The 20,463-nt window shown below is 40.8% G+C and overlaps 1 protein-coding gene across 1 annotated transcript in view; it reads left to right on the top strand.

Annotated features, from left to right (window-relative positions):
* The first annotated feature begins 2,452 nt into the window (after positions 1 to 2,452).
* Positions 2,453 to 20,463, top strand: part of phex (phosphate regulating endopeptidase homolog, X-linked) — a 22,862-nt gene continuing 4,851 nt past the window's right edge. The window contains exons 1-16 of the mRNA XM_008292305.1: positions 2,453 to 2,845; positions 6,650 to 6,706; positions 7,524 to 7,685; positions 8,902 to 8,985; positions 9,312 to 9,538; positions 11,085 to 11,153; positions 13,220 to 13,336; positions 13,537 to 13,620; positions 14,220 to 14,362; positions 15,014 to 15,107; positions 16,567 to 16,695; positions 16,820 to 16,921; positions 18,573 to 18,650; positions 18,843 to 18,946; positions 19,301 to 19,359; positions 19,692 to 19,746. Coding sequence (XP_008290527.1) covers positions 2,725 to 2,845; positions 6,650 to 6,706; positions 7,524 to 7,685; positions 8,902 to 8,985; positions 9,312 to 9,538; positions 11,085 to 11,153; positions 13,220 to 13,336; positions 13,537 to 13,620; positions 14,220 to 14,362; positions 15,014 to 15,107; positions 16,567 to 16,695; positions 16,820 to 16,921; positions 18,573 to 18,650; positions 18,843 to 18,946; positions 19,301 to 19,359; positions 19,692 to 19,746 — 1,685 coding nt within the window. The 5' untranslated portion in view covers positions 2,453 to 2,724. The remainder of the gene's footprint in view (positions 2,846 to 6,649; positions 6,707 to 7,523; positions 7,686 to 8,901; positions 8,986 to 9,311; positions 9,539 to 11,084; positions 11,154 to 13,219; positions 13,337 to 13,536; positions 13,621 to 14,219; positions 14,363 to 15,013; positions 15,108 to 16,566; positions 16,696 to 16,819; positions 16,922 to 18,572; positions 18,651 to 18,842; positions 18,947 to 19,300; positions 19,360 to 19,691; positions 19,747 to 20,463) is intronic.

Genomic DNA, 20,463 nt, shown 5'->3' on the forward strand with positions numbered 1-20,463 from the left:
AGGTGTGTTTACCAAAGATGAGCAGACACCTCTGTCAGCAGGTTCCACATTATCGCCTTTTTTTCGGAGACTCTATGATTGAATGATTAGTGCAGAATGTGGGAGGATCGGACATGGCGTCTTTTGTCTGTGTACATTTGTGCTCCGATAAGGCAGCAACAGGACCAATTTTCTTCTCCCCTATCTATGCAGACAGATTGCTGATGTGTCCTTGCATGTGCGTTTCTGTTGCTTATCGGGCACTAATGATAGCCTGAAGGGATGTTTGGGTAAACAGACATGGGAGGATGATGAAGAGGAGGTAAGCAGAGGACAGAGAGGAGGCACGCTCTCTCTCTGACTGCTTCGTATCGAGGAATCGGCCTCTGATTTGACTCTGCAACCTCCTCTGTTTTAGCATCGCATAAGATCATGTACTTCAAACTGGTTTGATGTTAGCATGCTAACATTTGAAAATTAGCTCTTGGTTCAGCTGAGACTGATGGAAAAGTCAAGGTTGGTGCAAATATTTGACCAAAAAGTGTTGGACAGGAAGTCAATGTGCACCAAAGTTGTTACGACTTATCCTCTGGGGACCACGAATGTCCGCACCAAACGGCAATCCATGCAGTTGCTGATGAGTTTTTAATTTAACCCCTTCATGACAACTTCATGGTGAAGCTAGTAGTAAAATTAGGGGACAATCAAAATTGATAAGCTTCATCCTCTGGGGATCATGAACGTTTGTACAAAATTGCGCTACAATGCATGTTGTCGTCCAAACATTTCGCTGTGAACCAAAGATGTCGTGCTGAGGAAGAAGTCATTAAAATACATCCCCTGGCAACCATGAATGTACGTATGAAAGTTTGAGCTAGCCCGTGACAGTTCACACAAAAAGTACAAACTTTGGGACACCGCTGTAGCTCAACTGGTTGAGCTGGCGACCCATGTACTGGGGCTATAGTCCCCAACGCAGCGGTCGTGGGTTCGAATCCAGCCCATGGCCATTTGCTGCAGGTCCCTCCCCCCATTCTTCTCCTCACTTTCCTGCCTCATTCTCTACTGTAAAGGCAAAAAGGCCACAAATAAAAAAGAAAGTACAAACTTTGATCTGCCTCTGATGATACAAGAAAGTGACACGATCATAAAATTTTTTGCAGACAATCTGATACTGGCCTAACTACTATGTGGCTAATTGAAGTAATTGACAAAGTTAATTTTACTTTACCAATTTATGCCCTCTTTAGAGTGAAGAGTAGCAAAAGTAGTGTGACGTATGGTTGCCTTTCAGTTTGGGAAGTCCTGTTTAAAAATGGTGTAAATCTTTAAGTTGAATTACATTTCACCAAAATACCACAAGATGCCTCAAACTACAACAGAATCAGATTAGCATAATCTTCTTTTCCCCACTTATTATAAACTGTAAACACATTATTCTCCATGTGTGTAGACATAAATCAACCCAACACATTCGTTAAAGATCACCCTTTTACAACCATCATTTTTGAAAGTTATTCTAACCTTTAATGCCATAGAGACATCCGTTTTGCATCGCTGATTGATTAACTTCAGATGTTTCCTGGCACCCAGGTTGCACATTAATACATTATTTATCTCGATTTAGTAACTTGAGACCAGCTCGTGGTTATTGCGATCTTAGGAAGTACTTTAATTTCAATTCTGCTAATGGCTTTTTGAATGGCTGGTGCAACGCAACCAGCTCTCGACTGTGAGTCTGTAAAACCGTGCTGATCAAAAATTAGAGGCTGAAACTGTAGCCGAGACAATCAGAACCGGAGCGCAGGGACTCACTCGAGATGTTAAACAATACGATATAAACAGGACACAAGTGCTCATGAGTCACAATGGTGAACAATGGCATCGTGGTCAGCGTCTCTACTTGATGAATGGGTGTTTTTAGCAGCACAGGAAGTCACGACTATATAAGGACTTTGTGGCCGACGCCCCAAACCCTAATGAGCACGTGCAGAAACGGCTCTCGCCGCAGTGAGAGGGGAGGGGAGGATCCAATCAGGAGCTGTGGTGTCAGTGTCATCAGCACCTCTGGGCCTTCAAAAAAAGCAAAGAGTGTGACTGAAACACAGATGTGTTTGTGACAGGCGGCGGCATCATCATCACCATCACCATCATCATCAGATTAATCTATTGTAATCAGTGTCCCGTTCTGGTTCACCGACTGTCTGATCTGATAAACGTTTTCGAGCAGAGCACCCCGCTGTCCCGAACACGAGATTAGATACACATTTCACGTGCTAATAGGACCGCCAAAGCCTCGCACACACACACACACTTTAGAGATAAGGCTCTGGTTTTTAGCCGATGATTGTTTTAATAAATGACTTCTGCTCATCTCACTGGGAGGACTGGTCCCTCGTTTCCCGGTGGGAGGGAAAGAGAGGAGGAGTAATGAGGGATGGAGGGAGGAACAGCTAGAAGAGCCCGAGTGAAGTTAGAGTGGCTGCAGAGAGACAGACAGCAGCAGAGAGAGCGAGACAGATTGGGGAAAGTTTATGCTGTTAAACAGGAGGAAGAAGTGTATGACAGGAGAGTTTAGATTGTCTTTAATTTCAGACAGTTTTTGGGTTTAATTTAGCCTGTTAGATTTTTTTTTTTTTAGAGTATTTTTCTATATTTATTCACCCTTTGCCTGCTTCCCCTACTTGTGATTTTTAGGCCGTGTGTGTGTTTTTGTGTGTCTGAGTGTGTGTGATACAGTAAACCATGGAGCTGGAGCATTTAGGCGGCGGCGGGGTTAAACCTGAGAGGGGCAGCCGTCTCTACAAGATAGCTCTGGCCATGTGTGTGTGCCTCTGCGCTGCTCTGCTGCTTGCTCTCATACTGGGTAAGTCCACACACACATACACACATTTTCCTTCGTCCTACATTATAATTTGCAAGGAATTTGATGTATGGTATAGTACGCACGCTGTCCCCAGATTATAGTACATGCAGACTGTAAATAACACAGAAAGCATGCTGGCGGGAGCAAAGGTCTTTGTGGAGGGCTGGCGGGGTAACTTGTGTCCCAACTATTTTTGGTTCATGTAAGGTTTCGTACACGCCCACGTGGACACGCGGGACCTTTTCCGTAATGCACAGTGGGAGTCAGAAACCGGACTCGCGGAAAAGTGTATTGCTGCAGAATGTGAAATTAATTAGCGGGGAATTGTGTGGCGGACAAGTGGGTAGGCTCCATGTGTGTTTATTATTTATGGGTGGCAGTGCACATTAATTAACACTGACACTTTAAGTAACTTGTAGGTGGATGTGGCAGGGTGAGATACACCAGTAATTTACATCCCCCAGTCTGGCTAAAAAAAAAAAACCCAACCCAGAGCTGATATTCACATAACACCGAAGATGTTCTCAGACAAACAGCAAGGAAAAATATTCATAATTTAATTAATAAGCGCAAAACCGCATACAAAGCCATTAAAACCAAGACAAACACGGTGACACTTGACTTTAGGAGTGCTGCAAGAAGCACAATTCATGATTTACCGTGAGAGGTTTCCAGATGTTTCCTGCTCACTGATTGTTGGAGTTTTGACTTCTGGTGAAACAATACTTCTGGCAGCTTCCCTAATTTTCCTCGAGCTACTTTCAATATGATTAATGTGTGAAATTGCGGACATGCGTTGTCAACTGAAAGATTACTTCTTGCAGGAGGAATCAGAGTTTAAGTGATTAATCTGATTTCGAAACAATCCCAGGAGGTTCAAATGTCCCGCATCTTTTTTTTTGCTAAAGCATGAGACTGATAAAGAAAGAATTTCCATTGTTGCTGAGAGTATAGATCAATGTCACTGTCGTCTTTCGGTTAAATAGGACGCTAGAGAGTGTTAGCTTAGCATAAATCCTGGAGGAAAGGGGAAACGGCTAGCGTAACTTTTTCTGTAGATGACAAATCTGCTCCTTTAAAGTTCACTTCTTGTTTTTTTTTTTTAAATTTAGCGTAGAAATGGGATGTTGTCGAAGGATTTCGCAGGTGCATTGACGTCATTGATAATTCTAGCTTTTTGCATTTATGCTTAACTTATTGATATATTTTTTTAAAGTTAAACCATTGGAGCTTTAAAGGGTGTCAATGAGCAGATTTTTCAAAACTTTGCACAGAACCAGGATGGCTGTTTCCCTCCATCCAGTTTTAATGCTAAGCTAGGCTAATCAGCTTTATGTTGCCTATGATCAACTTTCTAAAAGCTGTTCCTTTAAGACTCCATGTAGTCGTAGTAGTTTCCGTGGTTGTAAGGATGGTGGTGGCTGGCAGGGCTGCCAGTGTTTGTTTGGGTGGGGTAAGTATTGTTTTTTTTTTTTTTGTTATTGAGGGAAGTCAGCATTCTTGTGGCGGCATTGAAGTGTAATTACGCTTTGTGCCTGTGTATGCAGTCCCCACACAGCCGCTCTAATGGAAACCCTCCTCCGCTCTCCAGCCATGCGAATGACCAGACGCAGGAATGCCAAGTGGTTGCTTTGATTTTTTTGCACTTTTTTAGTGAGTTGAGAGAGCGCGACGCTCAAATGTGTTCGTCTGCATGCACGTTTGGGTCGGTGGCTTGTTTGGCATCTCGGCGATGAACATGAGGTTGGCTTTAGCAGTGACACTGGAGCCTCAGACATCTGTGTGTGTGTGTTTAGACCCCTGTGTGCGGCGGGGTCGTCGAGGCCGAGCAGGTCTTGCAGGGCTGAAGCCGCGAGTGCTAAAAGTGGCCGCAACATTAGGCAACTCTCACAAAGCGGCTCTAACTAGACGACAAGACGGGTGGACCTCAGAGGTCAGACGCTGTGGTGCAGCTCCGCAACGCTCCACTCATCCGTTCACAATGGGGGATTTGGTTTCTAAATCTGTCGGCTCACTTCACGGCCTCCTGCAGCCTCTGTTTGCCGCAGAACCCACTTCACATAGCGGCGGTTTCTGCCAAGAGGTGAGAGAATCAGGCTGCCGCTCACCTTCGAGGAAGTTAAGTGATTGGGCAAGCCTGTGGTCACACTCCAGTAGCGTAAACAAGACGGAGTTTATTCTGTCTGTTGGCTTTCTGATCGCCGTTATCACAACTTTGTGAAATGGTTCTAACCTAGAGCCAAGTTTAGGTCAAAAATCTGATCTGTGTCAGAAAGTGCTCAAGATTTGCCTCCAACTTGATAATTAAGGATTACTCATGAGTGATATCACACAATATGTAGATTATGACTTTCCACAGTGAAGGGAGGCCGAACTGTTTACTCTTTGTGCAGCTGTATCAGCTGCACTTTAGTCTGTGTGGATTGTGGGAATGTGCCTTCTTACACTCCCCTCTGATAACCACTGTCATTTCGAGTAATTATTGCATAAACAGTGGTGGAGGAAGCGTTAGGAGGCTTTACTTAAATGCATCTAGTGCGACTTCAGCCAAATCCTGCGGTCAAAATGTGCTTTGAATGTAGATAGTAGAGGCATTGTCAGCAAAATGTGCAGAAATGACTCCTGTAGCACGGTGGATTGATGTACCAGCAGGTGTCAGTCACAGTGATGATGTTATCAATGAGCAGGTGTAATGTTCCTGACCTGATTTTAATGTTAAACTAATATTCTCAGAGTTTGAGAACATGGTAGCAGAAAAAAAGTGAATTATACTCAACATAAATCAGATAATTTCATGTAACTTTGCATGCATGAAGCTAACTTTATACAAACTGCTGTGTTGTTTATTCTAACGAGCCATAGTTTTGGGGGAGATATGTTTTGTGTGTAAAATCTTAACCTAAAAATAAACTTTTATGACGAGGTGTAATTATGTAGTGGAGCAAAATATACAAAAATGAAATGTAGTGCAGCAGAAATATAAGTATTCCATGTTGCAAACTTTTTACTAATGCAACCTAAGAGTAAAAGTTAAATATAAATACCGTGTTTCTAGGACGTAACTGTAGAGTTACTGTAGTATCCTCCTTGATAAAACAACATTTTACACCCAAACCAAACATTTGGGTGAAAGAAGTTGCATCTAAAAAAAACAAGGTTTGTCTTCGCACCAGCTGGCGTCATAAATTTATGTCTTCGCCACATTTTATTGCTGATGTTTGTATCTTCTGAGCTTTTCTCAGCAAAGTTTCCAGAGAACACAATCAGATCGAAGCTAAAAGAAACCGGCCGATCAACTGAAAGCTAATCTGCAACTTTTTTCCAGCCTTTAAAATGATGTTGTACATTTCAAACTGAATAATGTGTTTAGTTTTGATTTTTGAGCAAAATCTGCAATTTAACAAGTTGTAATTGTAGTTTTTTAAAACCTATTTGGTCAATTTCTAATAGACGAAACAATCAAGACGATAGCTGATGATAAATATAATTGGTCTCCATTTCCAGTTTTGTCTTGTTGACGAACACACACACATCTCCATGGTTGAGTTTGTGTTGAACAAACCCAGTAACCTCTAAGTGCTCCTCAGTGGTCACCAGCAGACTGTTTGTATACGGTGTTTGTTGTGAGAAGGGGCAGTGTTGCACAAAGACCCACATGTTGGCCAAAATAACACAACTGTCTGAATCACAGCAACTGTTTCCGATTGTGTAACTGCTGCTTTTCTGTCATCTGGCTACACACCCTGCATTTCCACCAGCTTATTACTGTGATTTTACGTTTTACTCGTCGTTTCTCTCCCACAGTCTCTCAAAAATCCAGTCAGGAGGAGTTCTGTCTGACCCCAGAATGCATCGAAGCAGGTGAGGAGCTGTTTTACATACATTTGATTGAGAAACTAAAATCGAACTGTTTGGCCATAATGACCATCGTTACATTTGGAGGAAAAAGGTGGAAGCTTGAAGCCTGAGAACACCATCCCAACTGTGAAGCACGGGGGTGGCAGCATCATGCTGTGGGGGGACTGGTGCACTTCACAAAATAGATGACATCATGAGGAAAGAGTATTATCTGGAAATATTGAAGCAACATCTCAAGACATCTGCCAGGAAGTTAAAGCTTAGCGCTAATGGGTCTTCAGATGGAAAATGATTCTACGCATAGCGCCAGATTAGTTAGAAAGAGGCTTCAGGACAACAAAGTCAATGTTTTGGAGTGGCCATCACAAAGTCCTGATCTCAGTCCTGGAGAACATTAGTGGGCAGAGCTGAAAAGGTGTGTGGAACAATCCTGACTCAGTTCCACCAGTTCTGTCAGGAGGAATGGGCCAGAATTCATCAAACTATTGTGAGAAGCTTGTTGAAGGAAACTCAGAACGTTTGATCCGAGTCATACAGTTTAAAGGCAACGCTACCAAATACTGAGGAGATGGATGTAAACTTCTGACTTTGAAGAAAGTAATAAAAAAAATCTCTAAAAAATCTCTCATTATTCTGGTGTTTAGCAAATAGAAATAATGTTGGTAATCCTAACTGACCTAAAACAGGAAAAGTTTAGTCTGATTTAATGTCAGACAGTGAGAAAAAAAAACAAGGTGTCTGGTTTCCACTGTTTATCAGTTGGGACTGAAGTTTCTGGTGCTCAGAGGTCATCATTGTCACTGTTTTCTCGTCTCCACAGCGGGGTCTATCCTCAGTAAGATGGATCGGGATGTAGACCCCTGCCAGGACTTCTATACTTTTGCTTGTGGAGGTTGGTTAAAGGAGAACCCGATTCCCGAGGATTCGTCCTCTTACGGCATCTACCCGTGGCTGCGGCAGCACGTCGACATCCGGCTCAAAGGTGCGTTTGGCCTTGAGTGTTTGTGCTCGATGAGAGTACACTTGACAGAATCAAAACTGAACTTGAAAGTGGTTTATACGTAAAAAGAAAAAGAAAAACTCAGCGAAGAACGAGGTCAAATGTCTTCTCCGATTGGATTTTTGGAGTTTACAGACTTCAGAGCACTCCACTGGTTTCGCACAAAGCTCAGCCACCAGACTCACAAAGAAACTCGGCAGAGTTATTGAAGAGGAGCGCTGAACAAGCTTCCTGTTTACACCTACAAAAAGCTTCCTAACTGGTAAAACACATCTGACAGGCCTGCTTGGATGTAAAAAACTGTTTTCAAGTGATGACAGTTGTCTCAAGGTTTCGACAAAAACCCAAACTTGTGTCAGACAATTCAGAGAATTCTCTCACGAATATAAATTATCTGTAAAATCGCCTCAATCTTGGTCAAAATGAATTTTTGAGCCAGGATATGAAGGATTTAAGGGCTTTGCTTTTAAAGGATGTGGGCAGCAGAGTTACAGTAAGCTCAGCCTTTGAGTTTTTGGATTTTTGATGTCCATGACTCATCTTTATAGGCGTTTCCCCTCCAAATCGTCGCCATACTCCCAAAACTGCAACTGTCATCAGCGTGCAGTGGATCGTGGGATAGGTTGGACATAGATCGAGGCTGCGTTTGGTCCTTTCGTCACACCGCTGTGACGCATTTGGTCTTTGAATGCAGCATAGAAAGATTCAACTTCTGTATTTGTACTCAGCTAATATCAGCTTTTCCTCTATTTTGCCTTTCATGTCTGGTTGGACGCCTGATATCTATTAATTGATTTGAACTCTGACCGCTGCATGCACGCTCAATCTCCAGCTGTCGTCGCATGACGTGAGCCGTTTGAAATAATCGGTGTGCAGTGGTGCCATTATCGCATTTTGTCTAAAAGCCCCTTTAGCCTCGAGCAGACACGATGTTGGACTCTCTAATTTCTACATGCCAACAGGCGCACATCTGTCAGATTTCATACAACTCCTTCTGGACTTAAAACTGTTGGAGATCTCTTAAGTGGTTTCAATTATTAGATTTTTATCACTTATTCTCCAGCAAAGACTGAACTTGCTTCCATGTCTTTTCACAAAGCCAACTGGGGGTTTGGTGCAACTAAAAATTACAAAGAAAAACATGTCTTTATTTAATTGTTGGAGCTGTGTAATGACACCGACTGGTTTTCTCCATCAGAGTTACTGGAAGCTCCTTCGGACCCCAACGAACTACAAGCGGTGACCAAAGCCAAGATCCTCTACCGCTCCTGCATGAATGAAAGTAAGTCTGATGCACGCACAGGTTTGTGTTTGGATAATGCCCCTGAACAAGCCAAACACCAAACCTTACGTCAATCTGTCAGAATATCACCTCAAAGCCGTCCTCAATAGAACTCCAAGTCAGCAGCACACACAAAGACACAGCGCTGGTATTAAATGGAGTGAAATAAGTTCCATTGATCCGCATGGCAGATCTGGGTCAGCGCAGAACCAAAATCAATGAGATACATGAGGTGAAAAAAGAGGAGTCGCGCTGATCACAAGAGTAGATGATTGCAATGTCAAACTGGAACAAATCGATAGTTTTCATGCGTTTGTTTACCAAAGCTGTGCTGGAGCAGCTGGACGCCAGACCCATGCTGAAGACGCTCAGGCAGCCGGAGTTCCGGTGGCCCGTCGTGGGCGATGGGCTCGGCGGGGACTACCAGTGGTCGCCCAGTCAGTGGAACCTCCTCAAGACGCTGGCGGAGATGAGGAACCAGCACAGCAAGAGCGTCCTGATTCGGATGTACGTCTCCCCCGACGACAAAAACTCCTCGCATTACATCATCAAGGTCAGACATCGACACACCGCTGCTGATGTTGTTGAAGCCTGGAGACAAGTTTTTAACATTTAGGCACAGTTTGTAATCGGACGCAATGGTAAAATAAAGCAAGTTGTTATTTTTAAACTTCCATTTCTGTACAGATTAAACACAAAAGATCAGGTTTTCAATAGTTATTAGTGAGATTTAGAGGATTTTCCTGCCGTTGTATGGACATATTGTACAATGGCGACGATGGTGGACTGTTCTCAGATAGTCTCCTCTGGAAGTTTTGCATTTTTAGGTTGAAAAGTTACCTAAATGTTCAAATATACCAACATTTATTGGAAATAAGGGGGTTTCTGAAAGTTATTCAGTGTCTGATGAGCACTTCTAATGGAGCGTACTGCCCCTTTAAAACTACATTTGCCCCAATTTTTGTCTGTTAAATTGTAAGAAAGTCGTCAGCAGAAGCAGAAACACGATTGAGAATGGTTCCATAAATTGTCCGATGACAAACTGTCGAACAGCCTAAATGTTAAAAACTTGTATCCAGGCTTTTATATATATTTTATTAAATTAACTGCATATTTGTTTGAAATTTCCTCTTGTTTATTCAAAAACTCTGCTACGACAAGATCTTGTGATTCTGCTTGTGTACAAGAATTCTACTTTAAACCTGTGAATCATTTCAGATTTCATTGTGAGTCTTTGTTATAAAGTTTCATTAAAATTGCTGTAATTTTAATTAACGCACAGAAAAACTGATGAATAATAGTTTTTTCCTGAATGTATTGATTGCTCAGTGTAAAAAAAAATGTTAGAGAATACTTTAAAAAGTTGACAAGTCAGTGTATTTAAATGTCAAAAAGCCAAATATTGAGTTTAGTTTTGTAGAAAAGTGGAAAAACGAGTCAATATTTGAGGCTTCGAGGATTTAGTTCTTGGAAATGGTTGCATTTTGTCCTAAAAAGTAGGAATATGGTTAAATAAAATAACAAAGAGCTCTTACAGCTACATGATTTATGCTGTTTATCTACATTAAAGCACCAATCTTTTGTTGGTCCACATGGTTCACCTTTAAACAGTAGCTCATGTGGAAGTTCAGAAATATGCCGTTTATTTGAGAAAGGTTCACAAAGCTGAGTCATTCAAAGAGATTCTTTATGTAATGTTCAATGTCAGATTTTCTTCTTCTGATAAACGGCGGCATTGAAAAGTAAATTAAAGGAACTCAATCGAATTGATTTGAAACTCTTTTCTACTTTGCTTTTTCTCCAGGAATTTAAATGGAAACCGGTCGTGTGTACTTTTATGAAAACAGTAGCCTCACTAAAATATATTTTATAAAAACTTCACTGTGATTGAAACGCCTGTAAGGTAAAAAGAATAAAATAAAAATGTTTGGAAGAAAGTTTTCTCTGATGTGCAGGAGCTCAAAGAAACGAACCCTCTTGTGCGGACATGTAAAGTAAGATTCAGCTCCGGAGCTCAGCCGCATTTTTCTCGTATTGTTGCGGAAATAGAAAGACATTCCCACAACGCAGCGGACTCTAACCTCTCCGTCTTTGTGTAGCTGGATCAGGCTACCTTGTCGCTGCCCTCCAGGGAGGACTACATCACCAACACCTCCGCTGCTGTGGCGGTGAGTTCCTGCTTCATCTTTCACTCATATCGCCTGTTATCTGAAAAGCTCTCCTTCCTGCAGCAGCTGTCTCCTTCCTGCGTGAGTTGTAGCCAGAAAAAAATAAAAAAACAAAACAAAAAAACACCTCTCAGCCTGGAGAAATATGACCTGTCAAAATCAGAATGAGAGCTTCTTTTTTAGACTCAATATTTTCACAAACACCAGACAGACGTAATGTAAGCAATTAATCGTAGAAGAGGCGGCTGGTATTGATTGCTTCGCTAATGGCTGCCTCATTAGGCCGCAATAAAACAGCGCGCCCAGAATGCTTCATTTTTCTCAACACACTCGATATTCTGCTTTGAGTTTTTCTGTTTCCTTCTTCCACGGCGTATTTATCTAATGTATTTTGACTTTTTTCAGGATATTTGTTGGCCTAATATATTTTTTTCGCTGTGTAAAATTTAATCATAATGCATTTAATTGCAAAAACGGTAAAATCCAAGAAAAACGCTCACCGAGGAACCAAAATATAACCGTTTTTAAGTTTGATTTTCTCTTTATTCTTTGTGTTTTGTATAGTTTTAAATGTATTTTAGCGTTAGCGAACTATGCTTTGTTTGTGATGCTCAAATAATACACTACCGTAAATTCCAGACTATTGAGCACACCTGAATATCAGCCGCACCCACTAAAGAAAACAAGTTTTGTACATATACAGGCTGCACTTGTCTATAAGCTACAGGTTTCCACGTTGTAACATGAGATATTTACACAAATAGATTTTCTAAACTTTTAATTAAATACGTACCGGTAACACACAAATACCGTAAATGCTTTTTTCCCACACAGTGCCTGTAACACGACTGGTTAAAAATATAATAAACACAGCAGCCTACCAGGAAAAGTCATTGATCGCTATCTTCATCTTCCTCCTGCACTAAAACCACTAAAGTCGTCTTCTTCAGTGTCGGAATTGAGCAGCCTCAGAATTACTTCATCACACACTTCCTCAGTCTCTCTTTTGCTCTCAATGTCACTTTCGTCTCGAGACAAATTCGTAAAAATCCATAAGTTAGCCGCATCATTGTTTAAGCTGCAGTGTTCAAAGTGTGTGAAAAAAGTAGCGGCTTATAGTCCAGAATTTACGGTAAAGGTCAGAGAGACGCCGATAATTAAACTTTTGAGTCGCCCTGTTGTGAAAAAAATTCCTTTTCTTTTTAAACTCTTCTTTATGAAGGAGTGTTTGACAGTTTCTACAAAATAGTTGCAGGACATCTGCACAAGAATTCTAAACACATTGATTAACTGCTTGTTAGCATTTACAGCTACAGACTTATTGTAGTGAACCCGCTGAGTTTGACAAACTGTTGATGTTGTGCATCGCTTAAAACAGCAGAAATGTCACGGGAACAATAACGCAAATGTGAATTGTTGAGGATTAAAGCCGTTTTGTTGTACTTGTAAGTTAAAATGCTACCATTCAGTGTTTTTATAGCGACTTTTTTTTTGCATCAGTCTGTCATCTTTGAGTAAAATGTTAAAATCTACCGTGTTTGTGGTTTTCAGTTCAGTAATAAAGCAGCTATAAATGTTCGTAAATATTAGTTAGACTTTAATAAAGTCCTTGTGGTTGCTTGATTTTTTAATTAATAAAAGTTAGTCACCCGCGTTAATAAATCATAAATTCTGCCATCAGTCAAGTCTGAAGTTGTAAATGTTAATAAGCAGTTTATAAATGGATGAATTAAGGAGCTGAAATGTCAAGAAACGTGTCGCGCCGGAGGAGGAATTTTCACCATCTGTCAGCCCAAATGTTGCTCTATAAAACCTAATACATATGCATTAATTAATCCATTAATTACAACCTATGAATGGAGCTTAATCAGATTACCTCTATGGGATGTTTGTGTGTCTTAAGTCTGTTTGTGTTGCAGCTAAAATAAACAGTTTTGGTATTCACTGAGTTCTGCTGCTGTGCATGTGTCATTTAAATGTAGTGATGGTAAAAAACTGATAAAGCGGTGTACATGTATGAGCTGTATTGACTTTTCATTCCTCTCTCCTCCTCCTCTCCCTCTCAGTACCGTGCAGCCCTGCTCAGTCTGATGGTGGACACGGCCATCATGCTGGGAGCTCCAGAGAAGGCGGCGCTGACCCAGATGGAAAAGGCCCTCGCCTTCGAGACCAAACTCGCTCATGTAAAGACGTCACGTCGGATAAATACAATCCCGCCTAATATCCGGAAGTGATTTAATGGGCCTCCGTGGGTCGGGAGCTAATTAAAACTCGGCATTATTAACTGTGAAACGTGGCTCATCGGCTTCAGCAACACACATCGTTTTTTTTGTACACATTCAGGATGAGTCCTGCTGATGATGTCGCTCATTGTGTCTCGCAGATCCTGATTCCCTACGAGAACCGCACCAGCGAGAGCATGTACAACAAATACTCGCTGTCCCGCCTGCAGCGCTCCATACCACAGGTACTTTGAAGTCCATTTAAATCCCCATGTTTCTAAAAACTGCTCTGCAATTTCTCCTGCTTATTTTCTTTTCCTGAGAAAGAAACTGTGGCAACCAAAGTCTTTGAAGTGAGTGTGGTTCAGTAGAATAACATCATATGCACACTAAAATACATTCATACTGTAATTAGCCAGTTAGCTTAGCTTAGCACAAAGACTGGAAATGGAGGGAAACAGCTAGCCGAAGCTAATGAAATTGACTTAGCAGCACTTCTAAAGCCTGTAAATCAACACACAATTATGCAATTTTTAATCTGAAAACAAAAAGTAGAAAATGCAGTTTAAAAATGTAAAATAATCAAAGTTCATTAAAGTTTTTCTATGAGTGGCTTCATTTGTCATCAAACAGCTGAGAGCACAGAAACATCCCAGTTTGTTTCAGACTAATTTGTGCAATTATTGTGGTATTTTTGCATTAAAATGATCCATTTTTTAATAAATTATGCCAGTCACAGGTGATTCAGATCAGCCGGAAACATCAGCAAACAACAGAAATGCTCTTAAACTTTCCATGTTTTACACAAGAACCCGCTCACACGTCCTCCTCTCTCCGTCTGCAGTTCGACTGGCTGGCTTTCGTTAAAGCCGTGGTGGAGTCTAAAGGCGACCCGACTCGCTCCGTCTCCTCCTCCGAGCACGTCATCGTCAGAGCTCCGCAGTACTTCAAGGAACTTATGAAGCTCCTCAACGCCACTGATCCCAGGTACAGACGCACTGCCGTCCTCGTCAATAGTAGTAACAGTTTATTAAAGGCATGTTTGCAAAGTGATGTGATGAAAACACTGTAGCTGCTGCTTAGGCATCAAAGTATCTGTATAGCTGGTCGTGCAGGTAAACAGTATAGAAATCTAACTAGAGACAGTTTTGTATATAAGCACCAGCAATGCAGACAAATTAGTGGGGCAGTGAGTTATAAAAAATGTGCAATGAGTGAATCTGACAATTCAGCTGTCATCACGTGGGCTCGTATTAATCCCATTACTGAGATAATCACTCTGCTCACTAGTGCCTGTTGTGTTTCCACAAACCTGATATCATGTTTAAAACCCCAAAATATTCCCTTTGCATCAAATCCTCACATCTGAGAGGCAGCAACCAGCAAGTATTTGCCACTTTTGCTTTAATAAATGATTCTTAAGTTTTCCAAATAGCTCAAATATTCTCACTTTCCACAAGAGTTCCTTCTTCCAAAGTCCTACAATCAATCTTGTCCTCACAAACATGGAGCAGACACACACACATGATCACACACTGTGGCTCGAGGGCTCCTGTCGCTCATTATAAGTATTTTATAGCGTATAATGAGATTACATGTAGGCGTTTAATTAATGCCTCTCCGTCTCCGTCTCTCCAGGACCGTAGCGAACTACGTCCAGTGGAGGACCGTCTTCTCCAGGATCACAACGCTGAGCCGCCGCTTCCTCTACAGATACCTCGACTACGCTCGGGTTGGTGCACAAAACATGATGCAGAGTATATGTGGATGTTTAGATTTTTAGATTAGCTGAAGGATTTAATTCTCCTTGATGAGTTAGAATAAAAAATGATATGTGTGAAGTGTTGTAAAGAAGCTCCAAACATCTCTGATTTTGCAGATGTTTCGTTTGCAGCTGTGCAGAGATGTGGTTTAAATCACACTGTATAGTTTCAAATGTATAGATTATGCAAAAAGAGCTTTCTGCAGGACTTTTGTGCGGCTCTTTCACTACACATAATTTACTTTAGTTCATTTTGAATTGCTTAAATCTAAATCAAAGGTAATTTTTCTTCACTTTTTTCATTTTTGGCAGTTTTCAGTCACATTGTGCTGTTTTTCAGTTATTATACGTGTAATTTAAATACTTTTCTTGGCCTTAGTTTAGTAAAATTTAACTACATTTAATCCTACAAATGAATAAAACACTTATATATTAAGTATTTTCTGATGAGATTTTCCTTTTTTGGCGCAATGGACATAAATTTAAAGGAGTATTTAAGCTGCCATGACCATATATGGCATTATAAGGCATATATAATGTATAACAATAATAGTAGTAATAGTTATAGGGCCAGCTTTATGTGTATAGTTGTATTTTTTTCAGGTGAGTGATTCAGAAAACAAAAAAACTCACTTGTGAAAGCTTTTATTGTGAAAGGTCCAACATACAATAATGATTTAAGTTAAACTGTGGTTTTTAAAATAACAGACAAAGTTTACAAAGAGAAAATCGAATACAGTCACTTGTTTGTTATTTCCTGACAGCTTTTTGGAGGTTTTTCTGCCACAACTCTCATTATGTTTAAATGTTTTGCAGCTGTGAGACGCATTTTTGATGTAAGAAAAACAATCTACTTGCATACGAGAGCATCTTTTAAAACCAGTGTGGCACAGATGCAAAAAAAAGGACATTTGAATATGTGAATATTTAAGCAAATATGATTAAAGAATATGTAAAAAATAAAGATCTAATCAAGGTAGATTCCTCAGATTGAGAAACCCATCGAATACTCATTCAAGAGTCATTCTATGTTTTTAATGTTTGTATAATGTCTCATATCTGCTTTAATTAGTTTGTACGATGGAGATGAGCCACAGTTTTACGTCTATAAACAGAGACATGCAAAACCTAGTCATCTTTTAACTAAATTACTATGAAGATTTGTCTCGTTTTAAATGAGAAAATTTATAAAAACTTCCAAAACACTGACGGTTCTCAAACTCTGTTTTTTGCTCCAAAATGCTTGTGACAGTAATTAGAGGCTTCCCCGAGTTCTGTTTTATGATTGTCTACGTCTGACAGCGTGTAGAGAGTTTCAAGTCGTGATTTAAAGTTTGGGACTCCAACACGCAGACGCTGAGAACCTCTCTGCTCGCAAACGTTGCTGTTTTTGTGTCGTGAGAGTCAACCTGCATCTCTGTCCGACCAGGTTACCACGGGAACCACCTCCCTGACCCCGCGCTGGGACAAGTGCGTCAACTACGTGGAGAACTCGCTTGTTTACGCCACCGGGCGCCTCTTCGTCAACACGCACTTCCAGGAGGATAAGAAACACATGGTGCGTGTCTGGTTTGTGTGACGGATGTTTGTCGGGTTGTTTTGTCGCTCGGAGGTCAGACGTGTGTTTATGACCTCTGAAGATGTTGTCGTACGTTTAATCCTCGGTGTCTCTTGTCGCTCAGATGGAGGAGCTGATCGAGGGCATCCGTTGGGCGTTCATCGACATGCTGGAGAAGGAGAACGACTGGATGGACCAGCCGACCAAGAAGAGAGCCATAGACAAGGTGAGTTTGCTGCCGCTCTTCAGTCGCTGCCTCTTCCTCACGTTTCTACTCGTCTCCTCTGTCTCGTCTTATTCCAGCTGCGGTGACAGTTTCAATTAAAAATCCTCCTTCTTGTGTCCATAATCTAAACTTTAAACCGCTTCCTATCAACAGTGGATTAGTTGTCAATCAACCAATGGCTGTGCAGCTTCATGGCATTGAGATCTGACTGGATGTGTTGGACGCATCTCACAATTAAAACGATGTCTGATCCACAGCTGCTCAGCAGGAACAAACTTCACCAGACCAGGAGGCCTTTCGGTCCTCGTTAAAACGGCTAAAATACGTTCCTACTCGAAGAGGGAGACGTCGCCGATACAGTTCATCACTTCTGTTTTCATATTTGTTGGAAGCCTGTGTAATTGGAGTCCTGCTGCTCCTGGATATTAGCAGCTGCAGCTTCATTTTCTCCTGGATGTTCACGACCTCCACGTCTAGACCGTCGTCTGCTGTGGCAATAATTATTTAACTTTAATAACGGGTTTATTGCTTGTTTAACCCTCTGAACTCTCGGTAGTTTATGAGCATTTTTTTTCCTCTTCTCTCATATTTTTACTGAGTGTGGGCTCAGTTTTTACTGCAGTATAAAGTCTATGGAAGCAGAACAACTATAGCTAGAAGCAGAGAAAACTCTTGTAGACAATATCAGAAAGTTGTGTGGCCATCAGTTGAAAAAAGACAAAAAGTTGAATTTTTTTGATTATTTATTTTGAAAAATGTAAAAAAAAAAAAACTCAACACGTGCAACATTTTTCTATTTCCAACACTAGAAACAAGTAGTAACTATATAATGAGGATATTTCATTACTTTTATTAGTTTCCTTAATTGTCCCCCATCTGTTCTGTGTAAACACTGCCTGCAGTTCAGCCGAGTTCATCTAAAAAGTCCTTAAATTTCTGCCATGTGACCAAAGTTGTGCTGAGGAACGCTGAATCTTTTAGTTTTTTACAGCATCTTGTTCTTGCAAATGGAATAGTTCTGCTGATTTTTCTCTAAATGACACAAAATAAAGGCATTTTGGTGAAATATTACAATTTAAAGCTTAGATTTACTTAATTTTTCCACAACGTCACAGATGAGGTGTTCAAAGACCGTCAGAAAGTTTAAAAATCTGCTAATTTTTTGTGTTTTAACAGTTTCTGGATCTGATAAATTAAATTTTTTTGCTTATTTTTTTACATTTAAGATAAGCTGCCTTTACAACCTGCTGGATCAGAGAGTCGAGATCTTTTTTTTCTCTCATGCTGTCATTTTCTTTCCTGCTTTTCAGCTTCACTGACTCTTCAAATGTGTTTTACTCATTTCACCTTGAACCAATCTACTCCTCATTCAGCGGCTTCGCTGCGATAATAAAACCATTTCAATAAATCAGGCCTGCTTTTATCACGAGCGTGTTAGACTCATACAGTTCAGAGAGACCTCCGATCAGACTTCGTAGCGTTGAAACACCGCCTTTTATACGTCCTATTATAATTCATTAACCACTGCGGGGAGGCGAGAACATGTTTTTGTGTAGCGCTGTGACAACCACAAAACTCTCTCTTTGTTATTATTTGTAGTATTAAATGAGAGTCTGACACATGGATTGAACTTTCTTGTCTTTGTTTTCAGGCTCATGCAGTCCTGGCGAAGGTCGGCTACCCCGAGTTTATCTTGAACGACACCTACCTCAATGAAGATTTAAAGCAGGTTAGTGCAGCAGCGATGGAAGCTAGTTTGTTAGCATGACTGACATTTATGGCTTTTAACCTCACAAGTGTGACTTTTAAATCACATACGAGCTGGGAGATCATCAGCAGTTTCCCTAAGATGCAGAAGTTTTATACTTTTGTGCTACTTGTGGAAAAACAAACCGTGCGTGTTTGAATTTGTCTGTTCCAGCTAGAGTTCAGCACCAAGGATTACTACGGCAACGTGATGCAGACGCTGAAGTTCATCTCCCAATCCGACATCAGCTGGCTGCGAAAGAGCGTCCCGCGTAGAGAGTGAGTGACCGCTCGCTATGAGTATGCAGTGTAATAAGTCGTAGTAATAGAGTTATAATTGTGTTATTACACATGGTATAAAAATTAAAAAAAACAAAAAATACAATCCCACATATAACTCCATTTTAATGCCCCTAAATCTTAAAAAAAAATAAATTCTTTGATTATTTATCCTAAAAAATTGAAAAAAACAACTGGAATCAACTTGTGCAACATTTTTCCAGATGCTAACAGATGTTACGACACTCCTTATATTTTTTGTTTTGTTTTTAAATTCTACAAAGTCTGCATTTTTTTCAAACTACTGAGTCTCTCTGCCTGTGTATTTGTGTTTTACGTGTGTTTGTGTTCCAGGTGGTTTACCAACCCGACGACTGTGAACGCCTTCTACAGCTCGTCCACCAATCAAATCAGTAAGACGTGTAATTGATCTCTGAGACGCTCATTTTTCACTAATTCAGTTATTTTTAAGGACGAAGCTGCACTGCGCTGTTCTCAATTATCAGCCCAGATTGCTTTTTCTAGGGATTGCTTTTCTCCTAAAATGGGCAATACAGTCAGCTTCTGAAATAATTGGCTGTTTTCAAAGTGGCCGAGCCTCCTTTGTAAACCCACTGACGTGCGATCTGTTTCATATTAGTTATTTCGCAGCTGAAAAATGACCCTGTGACCTTCTTGCGCTGATAAATCCTGTCTGGCTGCAGACACATAAACAAGAAACGCTGTTTTTGATGTTCTCATTCAGGATTCCCTGCTGGAGAGCTTCAAAAACCCTTCTTCTGGGGACGAGAGTATCCAAGGTGAGATTAAAGTAAATGTGACACACCAAAGAAATGTCGCCTCGTGCTCCGGAGCGCCGTGGAGCTCTGCAGTAATTACAGGATGGTGATAATAGAACCTGTGCGGAGAGCTGAATGCGTTCTGCTGCACACGTCGTGAAGCAGCAGGATGTTAGCATGTGCTCTGCTAACGACGAGCTGATTGGTGACCAATTAAAGGAAAAGCCAACATGTTAATGGGGTGATGGGACACCGTGTGCCACCAAAACAGCTTCAGGGGAGCTTTGGATTAATTTTTAAAATGTCTGGAAGTCACTGCTGTACTTTGTGTACTTTGTATTGATTTGCAGTGAGCTGTTCCTCTAAGGGGACAAACAGCCAGCGAGATGCCCTTCAGGTTCAGGGTTTTCCTTTAATTTGTCACCCGTCTGTAGCTTCTGTTGGTGCCACACAAACCTGATTTAAATGCTCACTGAGATAAAATTAGGTTTCTTTAGAAGGTGTCAGAATTTCACATCAGTGTTCTGTGGAATATTTTACTTTTTTTGGCGATATAATCCTAATATCTTAATTAATTGCTGGATTTTGAGTGTACAGCTATAACAGTTTCAGTCCTTTTTGCAAATCATCTTCTTTACTAATGTGAGCTCAAGCAAAATTACTCTACTGTGCATTTATTAATAGTAACTGACTCCTGAAGTTGTTTGATTTGTAAAAAGCCTGATGTTGACACTGGAG

This window comes from Stegastes partitus, unplaced genomic scaffold, assembly GCF_000690725.1.
Source record: "Stegastes partitus isolate 25-593 unplaced genomic scaffold, Stegastes_partitus-1.0.2 Scaffold800, whole genome shotgun sequence".
In the NCBI taxonomy this organism is placed as follows: domain Eukaryota; kingdom Metazoa; phylum Chordata; class Actinopteri; family Pomacentridae; genus Stegastes; species Stegastes partitus.